Genomic DNA, 19,978 nt, shown 5'->3' with positions numbered 1-19,978 from the left:
TCACAGGCTTACACTAATAGTTCCCCAGGAAAGGCTGGTATCTTCCTGTTTCATCAGATGTATGATTTCATTGTACATACGGTGAGGAGCATCCAGACCCCAGATGAAATCCACGTGAGCCCATTCAGGAATGTTCTTATGGTAGATGAGGTTGGTCACCTCAGAGAGCAGTGTTCTCACATCATCCGGATTTGAAAGCCAGTCCTGACCCCCAGTCCAGATTGCTGTAGGGACTGTCATGTCTCTAACTTTGTACCTTACAGGAGTTGGCTAGAGAAAAGAAATAGTTTTTAACTGTATAACATTTGGACTTCCAAACTCATAATTTACTTTTCTAATAAACTCAGTAAATGCGCTCTGTGTTGTGATGAAAGGTACATGGGCACTGGAGCCGTACAAAACTGCATTGAGAGTTTCTACTCCAGCTCCTGCTTAACCTCATTTAACCTCGGTTTCTTCATCTGCAAAATGTGGATGATGCCTGGAATAATTTACCAAGTTAAATGAGAAAACATCTCAATTGTCTAGCACCTTTGGCATCGCATGTTCAATTCTTTCCCTTCCTATTAGTAAATATTTAATATATAAATTGCCTTTAAAAGATAATACTCCTGTTTTTTTCAAAGATAATTTCACAACATTTCATGAGGTCGGATTGAAAAGATTCTACAGAGAAAGGCAAGAGGATGGAACCTACTGAGAAGGACTTGGCTGTTCACAGGGGTTTTCTGTCCTGTGTCTCCAGAAACATGGGGAAGCCAATGGCACTGAAACTTAGGGAGTTTGAACCTAGAAGTGGTTAAGAATTAGATCCCTGCTCTAGTCGCCCATCACCCAGAGAAAGGATATATAGGATTCCTAGTTCTTGAGATCTTCTCTTATTCAAACAGAACTACCAGATCAGTTTGGCTGGCTGAGAGCCCTTGATGTTAATAAACACTAAGAACTCTCAACAGAAATGTCCAGGCCCACTTCTCAGAAAATCCACCCTGGACCCAGGACTCCAATCCTGGGAGTCTTTATTTCTCTTTGTGGCTTTTAAGAATTTGAAGGAATAGCATCTGATACTGTGAGTTATAATAAGACATATGTATATGGTCTTCATGCAAGTTTGTGGTCAGATCCACTTTTATAGAGTAACTAGATGTGGAAAGGACTTCCCTGGTGGCTCAGACGGTAAAGCGTCTGTCTAAAATGTGGGAGACCTGGGTTCGATCCCTGGGTCAGGAAGATCCCCTGGAGAAGGGAATGGCAATCCACTCCAGTACTATTGCCTGGAAAAATCCCATGGACAGAGGAGCCTGGTAGGCTACAGTCCATGGGGTCGCAAAGAGTCGGAGACAACTGAGCGACTTCACTTTCACTTTAGATATGGAAGGTTGGAATAGTCTATGGAACCTATGTTTTTCTCATCTAACAGGTGAAAAGACTGGCCTGAATATCAGGACTGGCTCTAAGGCTGTGTGCCTCTATGATATCTTTTTGTGTAATAATACTTTCTGGTATGTGTGTTTTTCTTTCCATGACATTTTTTGTCACATGTTTTGCATGCTTCACTTTCTAATTCATGACCTTAAATATTGATTAATTAAATCTACCTTGGAACTGGTATGCTTTCTCTAAAGCTATCTTTTAGGAAACAAGAAGGATCTAAAAATATATAGCTGATACTCGTGATTGAGAGTTTGCTCTTCAGTGGCACTGCAATGGTCTCTCCAGTTTCCTAGACTTTTATATCTAGACTGTTCTAGAAAAGTGGATGCTAAGTATGATGTGAGACTCTCAAAGATTCACCTGTGTGTGTATTCTGCTCCCTCTAGCTTTATGTTTGTGTGGTCAGTATCTGTTTACATTCATATACAAGCTAACCAATAAACTTCAGTGAAGATTTTATGCTCAGAAAAGTTTGATGCCCATTACTTTTACTTTAAATTTTAGTCCATAGCATTGATCTCACACACACATTTTTTTGGGTAATATGTTTTCATATTTTTCACTTGCAGATTACAGATTCATTAAAAGTGTAACCAGGGAGAATTCTTACAAGCTATCTCATCCAATAATTTCATTTTAAAGAGAAACAGATTGAGACCTGAAGAATCAAAGCAGTCTAGCCATCATTACATTACTTTGTAGGGCAGAGGCATAACTAATGCAGTAATTCTCACTTATTATTAATACTCCTTTTACTGTACCATGAACCAACCTCACTCCTGCCATCTTCATTTTTTTTTTTCTGTTGTCATTGTTGTTTTTAAATCTTGAAAGATCTTTCTAGCAGCCACCAGACTACACCCTTCCCTTCACTGTCTACCCAGTCTTGCTCCTAGGAGGCCCAGTCCCTTGTTCACAGAGGCAGCATCATCAGAAAAGTTCTCCTAAGCATTATAACAGATTTTTTTTTTTAACTTCTAAAAGTCTCTTGTCAAAGCTTTAAACTTTCTCATTCTTAAATGAAGTTGAACCAGAACTAATTACTTTCTACTTGAATTCTTTTGTAAGAATTTATTTTATGCCATGTACATAGGTGACTGACAATGTCGTGTTAATTTCTGCTGTACAGCAAAATGATTCAGATATATATTCTTTTTCATTTTCTTTTCAATTATATGCACTAGATATTGAATAGAGTTCTCTGTGCTATACAGTAGGACACTGTTGTTTATCCATCCTATATATAATAGTTTGCATTTGCTAATCCCAAACTTCAAGTCAATCCGTCTCCTAACCCCTCCGCCCTGGCAACCACAAGTCTGTTGTTCTGTTTGTCTGTAAGTCTCTTTTGTAGACAAGTTCATTTGTGTCATATTTTAGATGCCACATACAAGTGATAACATATGGTATTTTTCTTTCTTTTTCTGACATACTTCACTTAGAATGATAATCTCTGGGTTCATCCCTATTGTTGCAAATGGCATTATTTCATTGTTTTTGGCTGAGTAGTATTCTATTCTACTTGATTTCTTGTACTTTATTTCCATTTCTAGAATAAACTGCCAGTATAACTTTTCTCTCATGCATTTCAAATGGATATATTTTCAGCAGATGGTATTTGATTTTCTTACCTGATTGCCTTTTTCCAGATTTTTGGTCTCACTGCCCCAGTCAAATGCCCGGAGTTCCCCAGAATTCGCGGCCTAAAAGGAAACAAAAATTTAGATGGCATTCAAATGTGTAAAGGGATAAAGGTGGGAAGAGGGGTGAAAACATGCTGCCAAGTCTGCAGTTATGAGGGAAGCAGAGAACAAAGCCTGAAGCTGCTTTCCATTCAACTTCAGGATAATCTTCAGGCGAGTGTAAAGACAAGAATAAGGTCCTTCAGGAAGAAAAATGTGCTACAGAACTTGACCACCATATTACAACCCCAGGGAGTGTATCCCCATCATAGTCTATGTCGGTGGGTATCCTGCACACACCCACAGTGGGAGAGTACCCCCTACAGTTGTGCAATGTAGTGACTCTGGAAGAAGATGACCAACACTTAATCCAGTTTAGAATTCTTTGATTTTAATGATAAAATGCCTCTCCCCACTCTTCTCTCTCTCTCTCTCTCACTCTCACACACATCTACCAAAATATAACAATGACCTTTGAAGAACAATTTGACTAGGTTCTAAATTAGAAAAATGGACAGTACCAATATTTATGATTTATTAATGTCATCATCACTATTACAACTTTTTGTTGAGTTAAAAGTCTCTCATTTTTAAAAACAAAGTAGTATTTTTAGTATATATGTATATACATTAGTTGCTCAATCACATCTGACTCTTTTGCAGTCCCTTGGACTTTAGAGTCCACCAGGCTCCCCTTCCATGGAGTTCTCCAGGCACGAATACTGGAGTGCGTGGCCATTCCCTTCTCCGGGGGCATTTTTAGTAGGTGAGAATCTAAGGTTAGTGAGGTTCTAACTCTCTGTCCTGTGTGCATTGTTATCCCCACAGCCTACTGGGGTCACTCTATAGTATCATCTATAATGAGCAATATTAGTTTTGTTGCTTCTTCACATGTGAAAGAATAATCAGCAGTCACATTGTTCCTTGAACCAACGCAAAACAAACTCACCACACTGTGCCTAGAGATAGTTCCCGTGACTGTTCATCAGGACGTTCCTTCCTCGGCTACAGGTGCAATCTGCAGCACAGAGGACTTCTGTGGAAACCTCTCTGGGGAATTAGACCTGCGTTTGCATTTTTATTTCTACTTGACCATGCCATCCTGCTGGAAAAGCCTATCTCCAGTCTTATCTTTGAGGTGGCTAGAGACTGAGAAGGTCTCACCTGAACCGTCTGAATTCACATTTTGAGAAGTCTACTAAAAATGTCCTAGGGCTAATCCTTTCCACCCATATCTTGAAAAGTTTCAATGTTCTAGATCAAACTCACAGTTGAAATAGTGTTGACAGAATCACGTGTCATCTTGGAATAAAGGTGAAACAACTCCTGGGCTGCCCAAAGAGCATTGACTTTTCCAGACAAACTGCACAAACACCTTAAACAAAGAGTACAAATTCAGCATCCTTACCTGGCTCCAGTGCAGGATATTTTGCACAGATGTTCCTGAAGGAGTATGAGCGACATACACATTTGCTCGGCTCTGTAACAAAGCATGAGTATTTTGTGGGACATGAATGGAAGTTCTCATTTCAATCCCAAAGAAAGGCAATGCCAATGAATGCTCAAACTACCGCACAATTGCACTCATCTCACACGCCAGTAAAGTAATGCTCAAAACTCTCCAAGCCAGGCTTCAGCAATACATGAACCGTGAACTTCCAGATGTTCAAGCTGGTTTTAGAAAAGGCAGAGGAACCAGAGATCAAATTGCCAACATCTGCTGGATCATGGAAAAAGCAATAGAGTTCCAGAAAAACATCTATTTCTGCTTTATTGACTATGCCAAAGCCTTCGACTGTGTGGGTCACAATAAACTGTGGAAAATTCTGAGAGATGGGAATACCAGACCACCTGATCTGCCTCTTGAGAAATCTATATGCAGGTCAGGAAGCAACAGTTAGAGCTGGACATGGAACAACAGACTGGTTCCAAATAGGAAAAAGAGTACGTCAAGGCTGTATATTGTCACCCTGCTTATTTAACTTCTATGCAGAGTACATCATGAGAAACGCTGGGCTGGAAGAAGCACAACCTGGAATCAAGATTGCCGGGAGAAATATCAATAACCTCAGATATGCAGATGATGCCACCCTTATGGCAGAAAGTGAAGAGGAACTAAAAAGCCTCTTGATGAAAGTGAAAGAGGAGAGTGGAAAAGTTGGCTTAAAGCTCAACATTCAGAAAATGAAGATCATGGCATCTAGTCCCATCACTTCATGGGAAATAGATGGGGAAACAGTGGAAACAGTGTCAGACTTTATTTTTCTGGGCTCCAAAATCACTGCAGATGGTGACTGCAGCCATGAAATTAAAAGACACTTACTCCTTGGAAGGAAAGTTATGACCAACCTAGATAGCATATTCAAAAGCAGAGACATTACTTTGCCAACAAAGGTCCATTTAGTCAAGGCTGTGGTTTTTCCAGTGGTCATGTATGGATGCGAGAGTTGGACTGTGAAGAAAGCTGAGCGCTGAAGAATTGATGCTTTTGAACTGTGGTGTTGGAGAAGACTCTTGAGAGTCCCTTGGATTGCAAGGAGATCCAACCAGTGCATTCTAAAGGAGATCAGCCCTGGGTGTTCTTTGGAAGGACTGATGCTAAAGCTGAAACTCCAGTACTTTGGCCACCTCATGCAAAGAGTTGACTCATTGGAAAAGACTCTGATGCTGGGAGGGATTGGGGGCAGGAGGAGAAGGGGACGACAGAGGATGAGATGGCTGGATGGCATCACTGACTCGATGGACATGAATTTGAGTGAACTCTGGGAGATGGTGATGGACAGGGAGGCCTGGCATGCTGCGATTCATGGGGTCGCAGAGTCGGACATGACTGAGCGACTGAACTGAACTGAAGATCAAATCTTCAGGGTGTCAAATTCAGAAATGGGAACATCATTATAGTCTCAGCATTTATCCATGAAATAGAAAACTATACATGCACATAATTAAAAAATGCCCCTAAACCTGTCCCAAGCACCTAAATTTTTCATCTGAGAAAAGCTTCTCATTAGACATCTGACTTTATCTTTTAGAAAGCTTTCCTAAAGTAATTAACTGAGACCTCATTCAAATCTCACTTCTGCTGTTTATTTTTTAGGAGAAATTGAGAGCATAGCTTAATCCACTAAATGTCAGGTTATTAATCTGTAAAGTGGGAATATTGATAATACCTGTCTCATAGGGTTGTTATAGGGAATAATAGCCTGGCATACAATAAAATGCTTATCAAATGATAGCTATTCATCATATTTTTGATTAAAAAAAAGGCAAAAAAATCTTCAGGAATTAAAACCATGTTCCTCCAGCTGTTGACAGATAGCCCTCCGCTGTCTGGTGCCCTTGGGGAGCTGTCCCCTCTGCAGAGAGCTGCACTGCCCATCTCCCCATGCCTGGTGCTGTCTGCATTAAATGACTATTTGATGTGGGGGTTATAAAGACCCAGCCCTCTCATGCTAACTTGGGACAATTCTGAAGGATCTTCCCATCTTTACAGATCCCTAGAGGGTCAACTGAGGTTCCCACTGAGGCTACATCCCAGCTGGACTTTTTTGATCTACCAAGTCCTGTTGCCTTCCCTTTCCTATGTGTTATCCCAAGGCCATAGCCTGAATCATTCTGCACACGAATCTCCATCTCAGAGTATGCTTCCTGGGGAACCCACTGTCATACTTGCCAAATGGAAGCTATGCCTTGTGTGTGCTAAGTTGCTTCAGTTGTGTCTGATTCTTTGCAATCCTATGGGCCATAAACTGCCAGGCTTCTCTGTTTATGGGATTCTCCAAGCATGAATACTAGAGTCGATTGCCATGCCCTCCTCCAGGGGATCTTCCCAACCCAGGGACCAAACCTGTGTCTCCCACATCTCCTGCATTGGCAGGCAAGTTCTTTACCACTAACACCACCTGGGAAGCCCTGGGAAGCTATCTTAGCCAAACTGAAATTCCCAGACAGCCTATCACAGGACTTAAACTACAAACTGGAAAGATCTGAGTAAAAAGAAGACATGGATGGTGCACAGCAGTTTTCTCTTTTGACTTATGGGTTCTAATCACATATTTTTGCAGATGTTAATTCACTATAGTAAAGCTGCTTTCAGACCTCTTCAATCTTGAATCTATGGAGTTAATGTGTAGTCATGTTGTTATGTTAAACTTGACTCAGCCCATGCTGAAGTATTTTCTGCACAGTATTATGATTTGAAGAAAACTGAGTTTCTTGGAGCATCACTTCCCTAAATCTTCCCTGGCATTAGCTCACCCTCAAGGAGAGAGACTAATAATTGTTTGCTTTGTTCTGGGACACTGAGAATTGACTAGGCTGCCACTTACCATGTTCATATTCTTTGGATTAAATCCTCCCAGGAGTAACATGATGTTGCTACAAATCTGATCCATAATCACCTGGCTGCAAAGGTAAACAACAAACTGTCTAAGAAATCGGGTCTGGTACAGAAATTCTCTTTTGCCAAACAATCCCTGTAAAAACATGAAATGAAATAGTCATTATAGTAAAAAAGAAGTATCTCTAATATAAAAGTGTATTTCCTAGCCAATGGGCTGGAAAACTCTTGTGCATAGGCAAGGAATTTTCTGAGGAGTCACATACCTTGATCATCATATCTGGCAGCAGCAAAAATTTGGTCCCAGGGCTTTTTGCATATTTAATAGTAGCTATGGGTGCTAAAGCAAAATACATTTTTATTTTCTGAGCCAGCTCTGGCATGGTGGAAAATGCAATAAAGCCTGCAAAAAAGAAATATGTCAACATGGATATTGAATATCCTAGAGCAAATAAAATGCTTATTTTACTTCTATCAAGATGTTTCAGTAATTGTTTTGTTGCTTAGTAGCTAAGTAATTATGTGTGTTCTAACTCTCTTGAGAAATTATAAGCTCCTTGACAGGCAAAAACAACAGCAGCAACCACATCTCTGAGCTTGCTCTGACGTATAGGATACTTGCTGCCCATTACTAGGTTCTCAGTGAATTATTAAATTATTGAACCCAATAATATGGATTTTGAGAAAATATGTATTTTGAGAGGTAACTATATGTTAGACACTTTGCAGGAGAGTTTCATGGATCTTACTTAATTCTCAGATGCTTGTGAGGTATTTTTCATAAATCTTTATAGTGAGAGACATCAAGGATGAGAGACATTTTCTTGTTTATTGATAAAAAGCATGTTCTCTAACATAATGGGTATTGAGATAACAGAGTTTTGCTGGTTTTCTTGGATCTCCAGCTTTTCGGAACACAGTAGCTCAGGTGGGAAAGAATCCACCTGCAATGCTGGAGACCCTGGTTTGATTCCTGGATTGGGCAGATGTGCTGGAGAAGGGATAGGTTGCCCACTCCAGTATTCTTGGGCTTTCCTGGTGGCTCAGCTGCTAAAGAATCTGCCTGCAATGTGGGAGACCTGGGTTCAGTCCCTGAGTTGGGAGGATCTCCTAGAGAAGGAAACAGCTACCCACTCCAATATTCTGGCCCAGAGAATTCCACAGATTGTATAGTCCATGGGGTTGCAAAGAGTCAGACACGACTGAGCAACTTTCACACATACTAGTAGAAAATTTGTCCAGTGAACTGGATTCCAGTTCTTATTTCTGCCCATAGACTAGGTATGGGATATTGGTAAAGTCAGTCTGTGCCTCAGTTTCCATACTTATAAAATAGAGACTAATACCCCAGATTGCAAAGGGACAATCTTTCTAGAGCCTTTGGGAGGAAAATACTATCGTAGACAGCCAGGGCATGGCCATTATATTTGAAATACTATGTGTCTATTTCAAAAGCGCCTGCATACTCTCTGTCTAAGCTGATATTTGCATGTTGTGGGGCAGGAGAGTGGGCAGGGAGAAACCAGAATCTCATGGCCCTGAAGAAGCCAGATCTGAGAGAAGTGTGTGATGCCTGGCCTGGCTGTGCTTGTATACGCTCACATTTCTCCTGAATATACAAACCTGATTTTTTTTGGAACCTACCCATGGTGGTGCCCTGTGAATAGCCGACATAATAAATCTTTTCTTGGCCCGTTTTCTGCAAAATAAAGTTTATGACTGCAGGAAGGTCAAACCTAGCCATCTCATCATAGCTACAAGGGGAAAAGACAAAGTTATATGAAAAATTATAACCAGAAACAAACAAAAGCAGCCCCCCAGGGTTTACAAACACCCTTGAGTTGTCAGTCCCATCCATCAGCTTGATACTGTGCTCCTCACAACACTCAGGATGGACTTGTTTCAAACCCATGATGCATGGGTGCCTCTGGGATCATGGGCTGTTAGCAAACTGCTGTTTTCTCTAAATATTATCAAAGAGAAATAACCATCTTAATCAACATTCAGTGAGCACAAGCTCCACCTCCTGATGGGGGTGTCCTTGTTATTCGACTAGCAGAATAGAATAGGGCCAACCAGATTGTTTGTTTTTTAGGCCATGCCAGGCGATCTGCAGGATCTTAGTTCCCCACCAGGGATTAGACCCATACTGCCTGCAGTGGAAGCATGAAGTCTGAACGATTGGACTGCCAGATAATTATTATGCAGATTTTTTATATGAAATGTATTAAAGATGCTGCAGGGTCCCTTCTCTGGTGAAACGGATAAACAGCAAGTTGAATATCAATAGATCATTCAAATAAAAACATTAAAAAAACTTTTGTAAGAGTGTGAGAGATATAGTAACCAAGTTGATGGCCCCTAAGGCTTATTCATTCCCCGTATATCTTTAACACTGCCTGTCCTCATCATCTTCTGGGGGTGGGAGTCATCACTTAGGGAAGAGTCAGTCCCAGGATATCCATCTACAAAGAAATGGACCTACATTTCTCCCATTCCAGTCTCCATCGCCTGACACTAACCATCATTCTTATCCCACTGGCCATACCAACCTTCTACTTGAGGAACTCAATTTACTGCCCCCAGAGAATCACTAGTCAACTATGACAATTAGGGGACATAGTGTTGGGATATTGATGGGCCAACCAAAGTAAATTATCCTAATACCAGGAGCGCTAATTCTTTACTCGGTTCTCCCAAAGATATCCATGTCCACCTCCACTCTCAAGATTTACATATACCTGAAAGCCCAGAACTCATCTTGGTCTATGGAGAGGGTCTTGTGCTTCCGAGACCAAGCGTTTCCTCTGCTGTTTCCCAGCCACACGTCAAAACCAGCATCTGCCAGAATGAAGCCCAGGCTGTTGTTGGGCAGGTTGGAAATCCAGTTGCTAGCATCTCCCAACAGGCCATGCTGCAGTAACACCACAGGTCTGGGACCTACAGAAAAGTGAATTTCAATAGCGTGTAATGTTCTGCACCTGCTTTATCCCTTAATGTGTTTGAAAGTTTAAAGTTAGACAGACCTGTGTTCAAACCTCGATTCAGCTGCTTGCTAACTTGATTACCTTGGGCAGTTACTTAACCTTTCTGTGCCTTGATTTCCTCATGAAGAAAATAGTATTTTTGTTATGAGTAAGTAAAATAGTGCACAAGAAGCAGAAGGCAGAATGTCTGGCACAGAGAAAGAATCAATAGCGTTTGCCTTCTATTGTTGCTTTTGTGTAGTTACCATTATCATTAGACTTGTCTGGGGTCAGAGGATATTGGAAGTGCCCCAGGAAGAACGTATAGTATAATGATTAATGTAATTATATATAATTATAACTTTCATATATAAATAAGAAAATAATGTTATTATATTTTAATAAGCTATATTATAAAATCATATATAAATATATGTGTATATTAATATCATAATATCAATAATGTATACTATGGGCTGTAAAGAGTCAGACACAACTTAGTGACTGAGCAATAAAATTAATATACAATTTAAAATTAGGATTCTAAAGTATATATAATTATTGACATACTATTAATATACACACATATAAATATATACAAATATATTTAATATATTATATATTTACTATATTAATAATATATAAACATACACTTGTGTAATTATAAATATTATGATATTTACACACATGCATATATACACACATATATACATATATTTACATATATGTACATACATGTACATATATTACATATATATACATATTTACACACACATGCATATATATACACACACACCATACACTTAATGGCTTAATTATTATAAGTCTTTCATATCAAGAGGACTGGCAAGCCAACTTGAAGGAATTCCAACTGTTAAACATGTGAAAATTTTAACATCAAAATAAATAATGATGATATAAATTACATCCCATTGAATAAATTAAAAATGTATGAGTTGACATTGACACCAACAAAAAAATAAACAGCAATTATGGGAGAAAAAAACTCTTAGTTACAGCATGTGTGTAAAAGTGTCATTCATTTGTGTCCGACCTTTGTGACTCTCTGGACTGTAGCCTGCCAGGCTCATCTGTCCATGGAATACTCCAGGCAAGAATACTGGAGTGGGTTGCCATTCCTTTCTCCAGGGATCTTCCTGACCCATGTATCGAACCCAGGTTTCCTGCATTGCAGGCAGATTCTTTACTGTGTGAGCCACCAGGGAATATGGAAACTTGGATGGTGTTATAAACTCATCCGTGGATGCTAAAATTAGTGGGTAAAAGTTTGAAGAGATAGGATATTTACATATCTTGAAAATATCTCCTCACAAATTATTTATGAATTCCAGAGTGAAGAATATGAACTTTATGGTAGAAAAACAGCAGACACCACCTTAGCAAAGTGATCATTGCTAAATATTGCCAAAATGGAAATGCCTGACCTCTTAAAAGATAGTAGCTCCTGTCATTCAGTAAACTGAGTTCTTATCAGTGAACTGAGTCCATACTCAGTCCATACTCAGAGGCTCCATATAAGACAAAGGCCTTTCTATAACAAACTCATTCAGCATCTGGGCAATCTTCATGAATGCCATTTGCCTCATTTTATCCTTCTGGAGAGAGAACTCGCAGGCTGCTACTGCAAGGCCAGGATAAAGGAACTCAGAGTTATTTTAGGTTTTCTTTTATGTCTAGTCCTTGAGTTCATCCTCTTAACCCTCAAGGAGATGACCTTAACATGAGGTGATCAAATCAAGGAGAATCAGTGCTCCTCTTTGGAACCCTAAGGATGTTTGCCATAATTGGGGCCAGCTTGGTCCTCTTTAGCAGTACACTTTGTACTTATGGTTCACGGCTTAGAAATGATTTATTTCATTTCAAATTTCCCCTTGAGTCATGGGCTTTCATTTAAATTATAGCCAGCAGGTGAGTGTGTAAGGGCTGCTTAAATATCTATCGTTTCTGAAGATGGCCCAGCCTATTTCACCTCTTGATGTAAATATTTGAAGCTAACAACGATTACTTGAGAAAATACAATTTAAAAAAGGCTTTTGTCACAAACTTATAGACATCTTTCAGTCGTTTCGATATGAATTTTATCGGCCCTCTTTTTGAAGAGATGCTGAGAAATCCTTTTCCATCACTGCTGGGAGATTTCTTCCTTGAAGAGGCCAATGGGGGCTGCAGGAACAACATCAGCCACTAGAGGAGAGTATTCTGCACCTGATAGCTCAGTTGGTAAGGAATCCGCCTGCAGTGCGGGAGACCTGGATTCGATATCTGGGTTGGGAAGATCCCCTGGAGAAGGAAACGGCCGCCCACCCCAGTACTCTGGCCTGGAGAATTCCATGGACTGTGTAGTCCATGGAGTCGCCAAGAGTCGAACACGAGTTGAGTGACTTTCACTTTCACCTTGAACTCCAATTGCCTGGGCAATGAGGGAACAGTCTAAATAAACAGTATTTAAGAAAACAAACTCCATCGTGAATAGGTACTGCAGGTAACCCCCTAAGCTTATGAAAGTCCACAGTCTCCTGATTGCTTGGAAGAACTGTGGCTTGCTATCCCTCTAGGATTCGTGGGGCTTAGTGAAAAAGTTCTATCTCCAGGCCATTTATTTATACAAAATTCATTCATTCATTCATTCCACATATATTTGGCACCTGCCATGTGCTTGGCACTATTTTAGGCACTGGTTTTACCCTTGAACCGGAGAAGGCAATGGCACCCCACTCCAGTACTCTTGCCTAGAAAATCCCATGGACGGAGGAGCCTGGTGGGCTGCAGTCTGTGGGGTCTCTAAGAGTCGGACACGACTGAGCGACTTCACTTTGACTTTTCACTTTCATGCATTGGAGAAGGAAATGGCAACCCACTCCAGTGTTCTTGCCTGGAGAATCCCAGGGACTGGGGAGCCTGGTGGGCTGCCATCTATGGGGTCGCACAGAGTTGGACACGACTGAAGCGACTTAGCAGCAGCAGTAGCAGCATACCCTTGAACAAAACTGATAAAGTTTCTTGCTGAGTTTACATCCTGGTTGGGAGAGACAGTTAATAAACAAATGAGAAAATATCTATCATATCAATGGTGTTAAGGGCTATAAGGAAAATAATCCAGATAAAGGGCCAGATCTCCATAGTTGGCAAGGGTTTGTTGTTTTGAACAGACTGGTTAGGGAAGAACATGGCAGAAGACCTGAAAGAGAGGCCAGAGCAAACTGCATGGATATCTGATGAAACTGTGGTCCAGAGAGAGAACTGTAAGTTCAAAAGCACTGACATAAGGGCATGCTGGTCATATATAAAGCATAGCTATTTAGCTGGTGTGAAAAAAAGCTGCATATTCCCACCAACAGTGCAAAAGAGTTCCCTTTTCTCCACACCCTCTCCAGTAGAAAACCATAATTTAAAAAGACACGTGTACCCCAAAGTTCATTGAAGTACTATTTACAATAGCCAGGATGTGGAAGCAACCTAAATGTCCATCAAGAGAAGAATGGGTAGAGATGGTGTGGTATATATACACAATAGAATATTAGTCATAAAAAGAAACAAAATTGGGTCATTTGTTGAGATGTGGATGGACCTAGAGTCTGTCATGCAGTGTGAAGTAAGTTCAGAGAAGATCAAATATCATATATTAATGTATATATGTGGGCTTCCCTTGTGGCTCAGCTGGTAAAGAATCTGCAATATGGGAGACCTGGGTTCAGTCTCTGTGTTGGAAAGATCCCCTGGAGAAGGGAAAGGCTACCCACTCCAGTATTCTGGCCTGGAGAATTCCATGGACTGTATAGTCCATGGGGTCACAAAGAGTCAGACACGACTGAGAGATTTTCACTTCACAATGTATATATGTGGAATCTAGAAAGATGGTACAGATATATCTATTTGCAGGTCAAGAATAGAGACACAGACCTAGAGAACTGATATGTGGACATGGGGGACGGGGAAGGAGGGGGTGGGGTGAATTTTGAGATTAGGCTTGATATATATACACTGTGCTGTGTGCTGTTCTGAGTTTCTCAGTCGTGTTCGACTCTGTGCAACCCCATGGACTTAGCTCGCCAGGTTCCCACCATGTGTAAAACAGGTAGCTAGTGGGAACCTGCTTTATAGTACAGGGAGCTCAGCTTGGTGCTCCTTGATGACCTAGGAGGGGTGGGATTGGGGTAGGGAGGAAGGGAAGTCCGAGAGGGTGGGGATGTATGTATACATCTAGCTGATTCACTTCCTGTACAGCAGAAAGTAACAACATAAAATAATTATACTCCAAAGAAAAAAATAAAATAAAATGAAGATATATTATTTGAAAAAGCTGTACAAATGTAAATTAGAGTAAAATAGAACCCTGAAGCTTCTTTATACCAGAGCCAAATAGCATTCATTCAGCATTTTCTGGTCCTAGTTAAGAGAGGAATCTTAATTTGAGTGCAGGTTTTGCAACATACTAGCAAGTACTAGCTGAGATTCTCTGGGTAATTTAACCTCTGTGAGTGGCAGTTTCTTCAGATTATTATGAAAGCTAAATGGGATTAATGTAAATGAATTTAGCATTGTACCTGGTATATGGAAAGAAGACAGTAAGAAATTACATTATCTGTACTCATGACTGATAACATAGCGGATGCTGTAAACGTAGCTCTAGCCTTTTAAAAGGAATAGAGCCAAATGTAGCTGAAGGATGGGTATACTTTAATTAGTAATGAAGGTGAACTTCTTAAAAGCCAACAGTGGCTGAAAATCATTATTAAAAAAAAGGAGCTTTGTAAGAGCAATGGAAATATGTACCAAAACCTTAAAATATACATATAGTGCTCAATTCTTTAAAAGACTTTAGTGAAAAGCTAAGCAACATCTTAAATATTTACAGGATATTTATAAGACTATCTGGATGGGGAATATGGTGTGCTAGGGTGGATATCAGATGCCATGTTGGAGTTTATATTCTTTGTGAACAAGGTTTGCTGTGATTTATTTAAGAGATCATCAGGGGATATTCTAGAATATCTATATAGGAGGGATTGGGGGGAATAAATTAATTACTAGAAGGGATAAAAAATAAACTTTTCTTGAAGGTGTTTTTTGAAAAGCAAATTCTGTGTTTAGAGACTTCCCTGGTGATCCAGTGGTTAAGAATTCCCCTTTCAATGCATGGGATGTGGTTTCAATCCCTGGTCAGGGAACTAAGATCCCATATGCTGAGGGGCAACTAAACCTGTGTGCTGCAAGCAGAGAAAGCCTGTGTGCTCTGCACAGCCAAAAAAAAAAAAACCCCAAAAAACCATACCTCACTGTTTATTTGAGATAATTGGGAGTAGGGCAGTGGTGATGGGAATTAAGAAGGAGCTGAAGCCACCTTTTGGCTGGAATAATGGGTCCAGTCTGTACCAAAAATCCATGTTCCGTTCTACATACTCAAATCACAAGGAATTCTTTACTGTAGGGAAGACTGCGATGTTGGGATAATATAGGGGAAATCATACCTGTCTTCTTAAGTTGCCCGAGGCCTTGAGGAATCCTGTTAACAGAAAGGATATATCCATCTTCTGTTAAGACTTCATACTCCTCACAAGGATAACCTTTATGTTGGATGATTTCACTCTACAGAAAAAGCAAAACAAAAATTTTTTTTAGTTCAGTTCTGTATGGTTATGTTCTCAATAATTATAAAGTAAAAAGATTTCTTGAGCATGGAAGAAATAGATAAGAAATTCCTTGCTTCTCACTAGCTAATTAGATTATTGTTTAAAAAAAAAAGTAAACCTTTTCCAGTTCTCATTTTCTTTATCTTTAATGTGGAGATTGAACTAGAAGGATAGTTTTTAAAGTGTAGCCCTGAGCCAAGAGCATAGCATCACTTGGACAATTGGTAGAAACACAAAATGATCAGTTTCCACTCAAACCTATTGAATTGGAAACCCTGAGGATAGGGTCCAGCAATTTGGGTCTTAACAAGTCTCTTAGGAAATTCTGATGCACTCTAACATTTGAGAACCACTGGACAAGAACATTTATTCCAAAACTTGAGCATGTGTCAGAAACATTCGGGGCACTTAAATATTACTGACTCACTTCAGGTTAGGAATCAGGTAATTCCAATGCATTTGTAGAATATAAAGCTGCCAAATCTCCTAAGTATCCTCAGTTTCTGCCCATTGTCATTACTTAGAGAAGGAGGGAATTATTCCTATTAGCTGCTGGTTTTAAAGGAACAGGAGAGGAGAAAGCCAGGTGCAAAGTGGCCAGTGTAGTATACAGGATAAAAGGGCATAGTAGTTAAGAGAAAGGCTGTGGGGTCCCACCGCTTGAGTTTTTAAATCCTGACTCTTGGACTAATACATAAACTGTGTGATCTTAGGAAATTTAGTTAACCTGTCCCTATTGCTCAGTTTTTTTGTTCATAAATTAGGTATACCAATAGTTTATTCAGGCTTCCCTGGTGCCTCAGTGGTAAAGAATCTGCTTGCAATGCAGGAGATGCAGATTTGATCCCTGAGTCAGGAAGATAGCCCCTAGTGGAGGAAATGGCAATCCACTCCGTTTTCTTGCTGGGACAATCCCATGGACAGAAGAGCCTGGAAGGCTACAGCCTGTGGGATCTCAAAGACAACTGAGCACCCAGACATGCACGTGCAATGGTTTTCATTCTGTGGGATTATTGCAAAGAATGTAAAAAGATAATTCACATATGACACCAACAAGATTGACGGGTTCATAGTAGGGACTTAATGAGCATTAGCTGCTACTGTATTTAGAATCACCCCTACCCCTTCAAGTAACTCCTATTCATCTTTCAGAATTCAGGTTAAGAAATCTTTCTTCAGAAAAACGTTCTTAAATTCTCTGTTTTACATTTTCTTTTTTGATGTCACTGCTCTTGTGGTTAATAATTGAGTGTCTGTCTTCTCTGCTGGATTGTTAACTCCATGAACTCAGGGCTTTGATATGCTTAGATCTCTCTAACTTCGGTGCTTAGCCCAGTATTGAGGCCTAACAGGTGCTCAATTAGCACTAGCTGGAAGAATACTTGAGTGAGGCAAGTTGTATAGCAAAATATAGGATAAATTATATCCATATGAATTAGTTGTGTGTATATGCTCAGACACTTAGTCATGTCCCATTATTTACAACCCCATGAACTGTAGCCTGCCAGGCTCTTCTGTCCACGACATTTTCCAGGCAAGAATACTGGAGTGGGTAGCCATTTCCTTCTCCAGGGGATCTTTCCGATACAGGAATTGAACCCGTGTTACTGTGTCTTCTGCATTGGCGGGCATATTCTTTTTTTTTTTTTTTTTTAGAGTGTTTCAATTTGAATTTTATTTTATTTTTAAACTTTACAAAATTGTATTAGTTTTGCCAAATATCAAAATGAATCTGCCACAGGTATACATGTGTTCCCCATCCTGAACCCTCCTCCCTCCTCCCTCCCCATACCATCCCTCTGGGTCGTCCCAGTGCACTAGCCCCGCTGAGCCAGATCTTTAGGAGACATCCTTCTGGCCCTTAGAAGTTCCCATACAGATTCTTCTGGGTTGTTGAGTGAAGAGAATCTCTTTAGTTGTAGATATAGCTAATCTCCCTGGGCCTCACCCACTGGGTGTGCCCAGCACCTACACAACGCTCGGGCTTCAGGAGCCCTAAGACTAAAATCCATTCAGTTGGACTTGGCATGGAGAATTGTACATGGAGAGACAAAGTAAGATAGAAAATTCTTATAATCTCTCATATAAATTAAATGAAGTAGAATAGAAGTGCTTCAGAGTACTAATTTATATGTCTTCCCCGATGGTTCATGGTGAAGAATCCACCTGTAATGTAGGAATCGAGAGTTTGATCCCTAGGTGGGGAAGATCCCCTGGAGAAGGAAATGGCAACCCATTCCCAGTATTTGCATGTGTGTAGATTCAGAATATTTTGATAGCCTATTTAGAGTTTTAGAATTCATTCAAGGAAGTTTCTGTAAAAAGCATCTTAAATCTGTATAAAGGTATATTAAGTCTATGATAAAGCTGTGGAGCATGAACATTACAGAGAGTGACCTTACTCAGCTGGAGGCAGCCTCTTCTTCCCTGGGAGGATTTATTGCAGAGTGGTTACAATCATAAGCTGTGTGTTCAGGCAGGCCTAGATTTGAATTCTAGTTCTACCACCTACCAAGGATGTGGCCTGATTTGAGTTGCTTAACTTCTTTCATCTCAGCTCTTTGACTGGGAAAATGAGGATGGTCATATGTATAGCATAGGACAGTGAAGATGAAATAATATCTTTTCAGCTTTCATCACAATGTCTGCTCTGGGATAAGTATTACTATACCATGAATGTTATTAAAATTCAGCTAAGAATGTGAGCAGAAGCCAAAAAAAATTCTGTGGGATGCCTAGAGAGGTCACATCATTCATTAATTTTACCAACAGGAAGGCCTCTCTATCATTCATAAGGGTCCTTTTATTGCCCTTCTATTGCCCTTTTATTGCCCTTTTATTGCCAGTCAACAGAGTTACCAGTTCAAACTAGGACTAAATAGATTAGAATGGCACAAAATGTTACTAAAAAGGGCTGTCCTGAGACTAAGAAAGGAGGTCTAACATCTTTCTAATATTGGAAAAAGTAGAAGAGGAATATAATTAGCACAGATGATATGGAAATAATCATAGCTCTGAGCTTGACCCAAGACACTGCAATGATTTAACAGTTCATAGGATGAACCTAAGAATTCAAGAAAAAGTTAAATTGCCTTTGAAGCTCAAAGGGATTTAATTATTTGCCTGAATTTACCAAAACTGTTTGAGGTGAGCCCATATCCACTCACACCCAGCTTAGTGTTCTTTTCAGGACAATATGTTAATTTACAACTATGCTCTACTAGCAAAAATCACAACCACATATAAATATGGTACACAATGCAGATAATACACAGTTGTAAGCAATAAGCATGTAAGGTACTTCCTTTCCCCCAAACACGGAAAATCCCGACTTACAATATTCATGAATGCTTCTGGGTCCACAGTGATAGCTCGCATATGTCCTGAATTCACATTTCTCTGGAACAAATGGGCCACCAGGATCAGAAGCCACATCTCGTTTCTGTATGAAACAATCCATTCTCTTGACAAGATTTTTGGCATGGTTCAACACCTGCATTTATCTCTTCCTGGTCATATAACAACTGATTCTAAAGTCAGAAGAGCCTCTAGGTTTAAAAACTTTTTCACATGTTTGCCAGCTATAATTTCTTCTCCAAATTCCAAAGCATATTAAATAAGCTTGGTTGATAGGAATGAAGGAACATAAGGTAGAATGGAAACACCATCCAGAGCGTCCCAATACTATCTGGCTCCTCCCATTCCATCACATGAATTGGTGTGTAGAAAGAACTTTCTCTGATGCAACCTGCAATTAAGTGCATCTGATACAACCCATAAAAATCTCTGTTCACCATCAGGTAATATGAACCTGGTTGTGCTTAGCCACTCAGTCGTGTCTGACTCTTTTCGACCCCATGGACTGTAGCCCGCCAAGCTCCTCTGTCCATGGGGATTCTCCAGGCA

At 40.1% G+C, this 19,978-nt stretch overlaps 1 protein-coding gene across 1 annotated transcript; it reads right to left on the bottom strand.

The window, feature by feature from the left end:
- Positions 1–19,555, bottom strand: LIPM (lipase family member M). Its single transcript, XM_055560436.1, has 9 exons — positions 19,409–19,555; positions 15,911–16,028; positions 10,197–10,395; positions 9,100–9,209; positions 7,722–7,858; positions 7,445–7,591; positions 4,525–4,596; positions 3,066–3,137; positions 1–270 (listed from the first exon to the last, which is right to left on the bottom strand). Exons 1-9 carry the CDS (start codon positions 19,553–19,555, stop codon positions 1–3), a joined length of 1,272 nt encoding a protein of 423 aa, XP_055416411.1.
- Positions 19,556–19,978: the final 423 nt, after the last annotated feature.

This window comes from Bubalus kerabau, chromosome 22 (genome assembly GCF_029407905.1).
Source record: "Bubalus kerabau isolate K-KA32 ecotype Philippines breed swamp buffalo chromosome 22, PCC_UOA_SB_1v2, whole genome shotgun sequence".
Classification (NCBI taxonomy): Eukaryota; Metazoa; Chordata; class Mammalia; order Artiodactyla; family Bovidae; genus Bubalus; species Bubalus kerabau.
Note: the sequence above shows the minus strand (reverse complement) of the source record. Positions and strands in the feature narration are given on the sequence as shown.

Bases quoted from the DNA above. Each gene is read 5' to 3' on its own strand.
- LIPM (XM_055560436.1), bottom strand. From the start codon at position 19,555: ATGCCAAAAATCTTGTCAAGAGAATGGATTGTTTCATACAGAAACGAG. The intron at 16,029-19,408 runs GTAAGTCGGGAT...CTTTTTCTGTAG, and splicing joins CAGAAGCATTCATGAATATT to AGTGAAATCATCCAACATAA. The intron at 10,396-15,910 runs GTATGATTTCCC...ACTTTTCTGTAG, and splicing joins CGGGCAACTTAAGAAGACAG to GTCCCAGACCTGTGGTGTTA.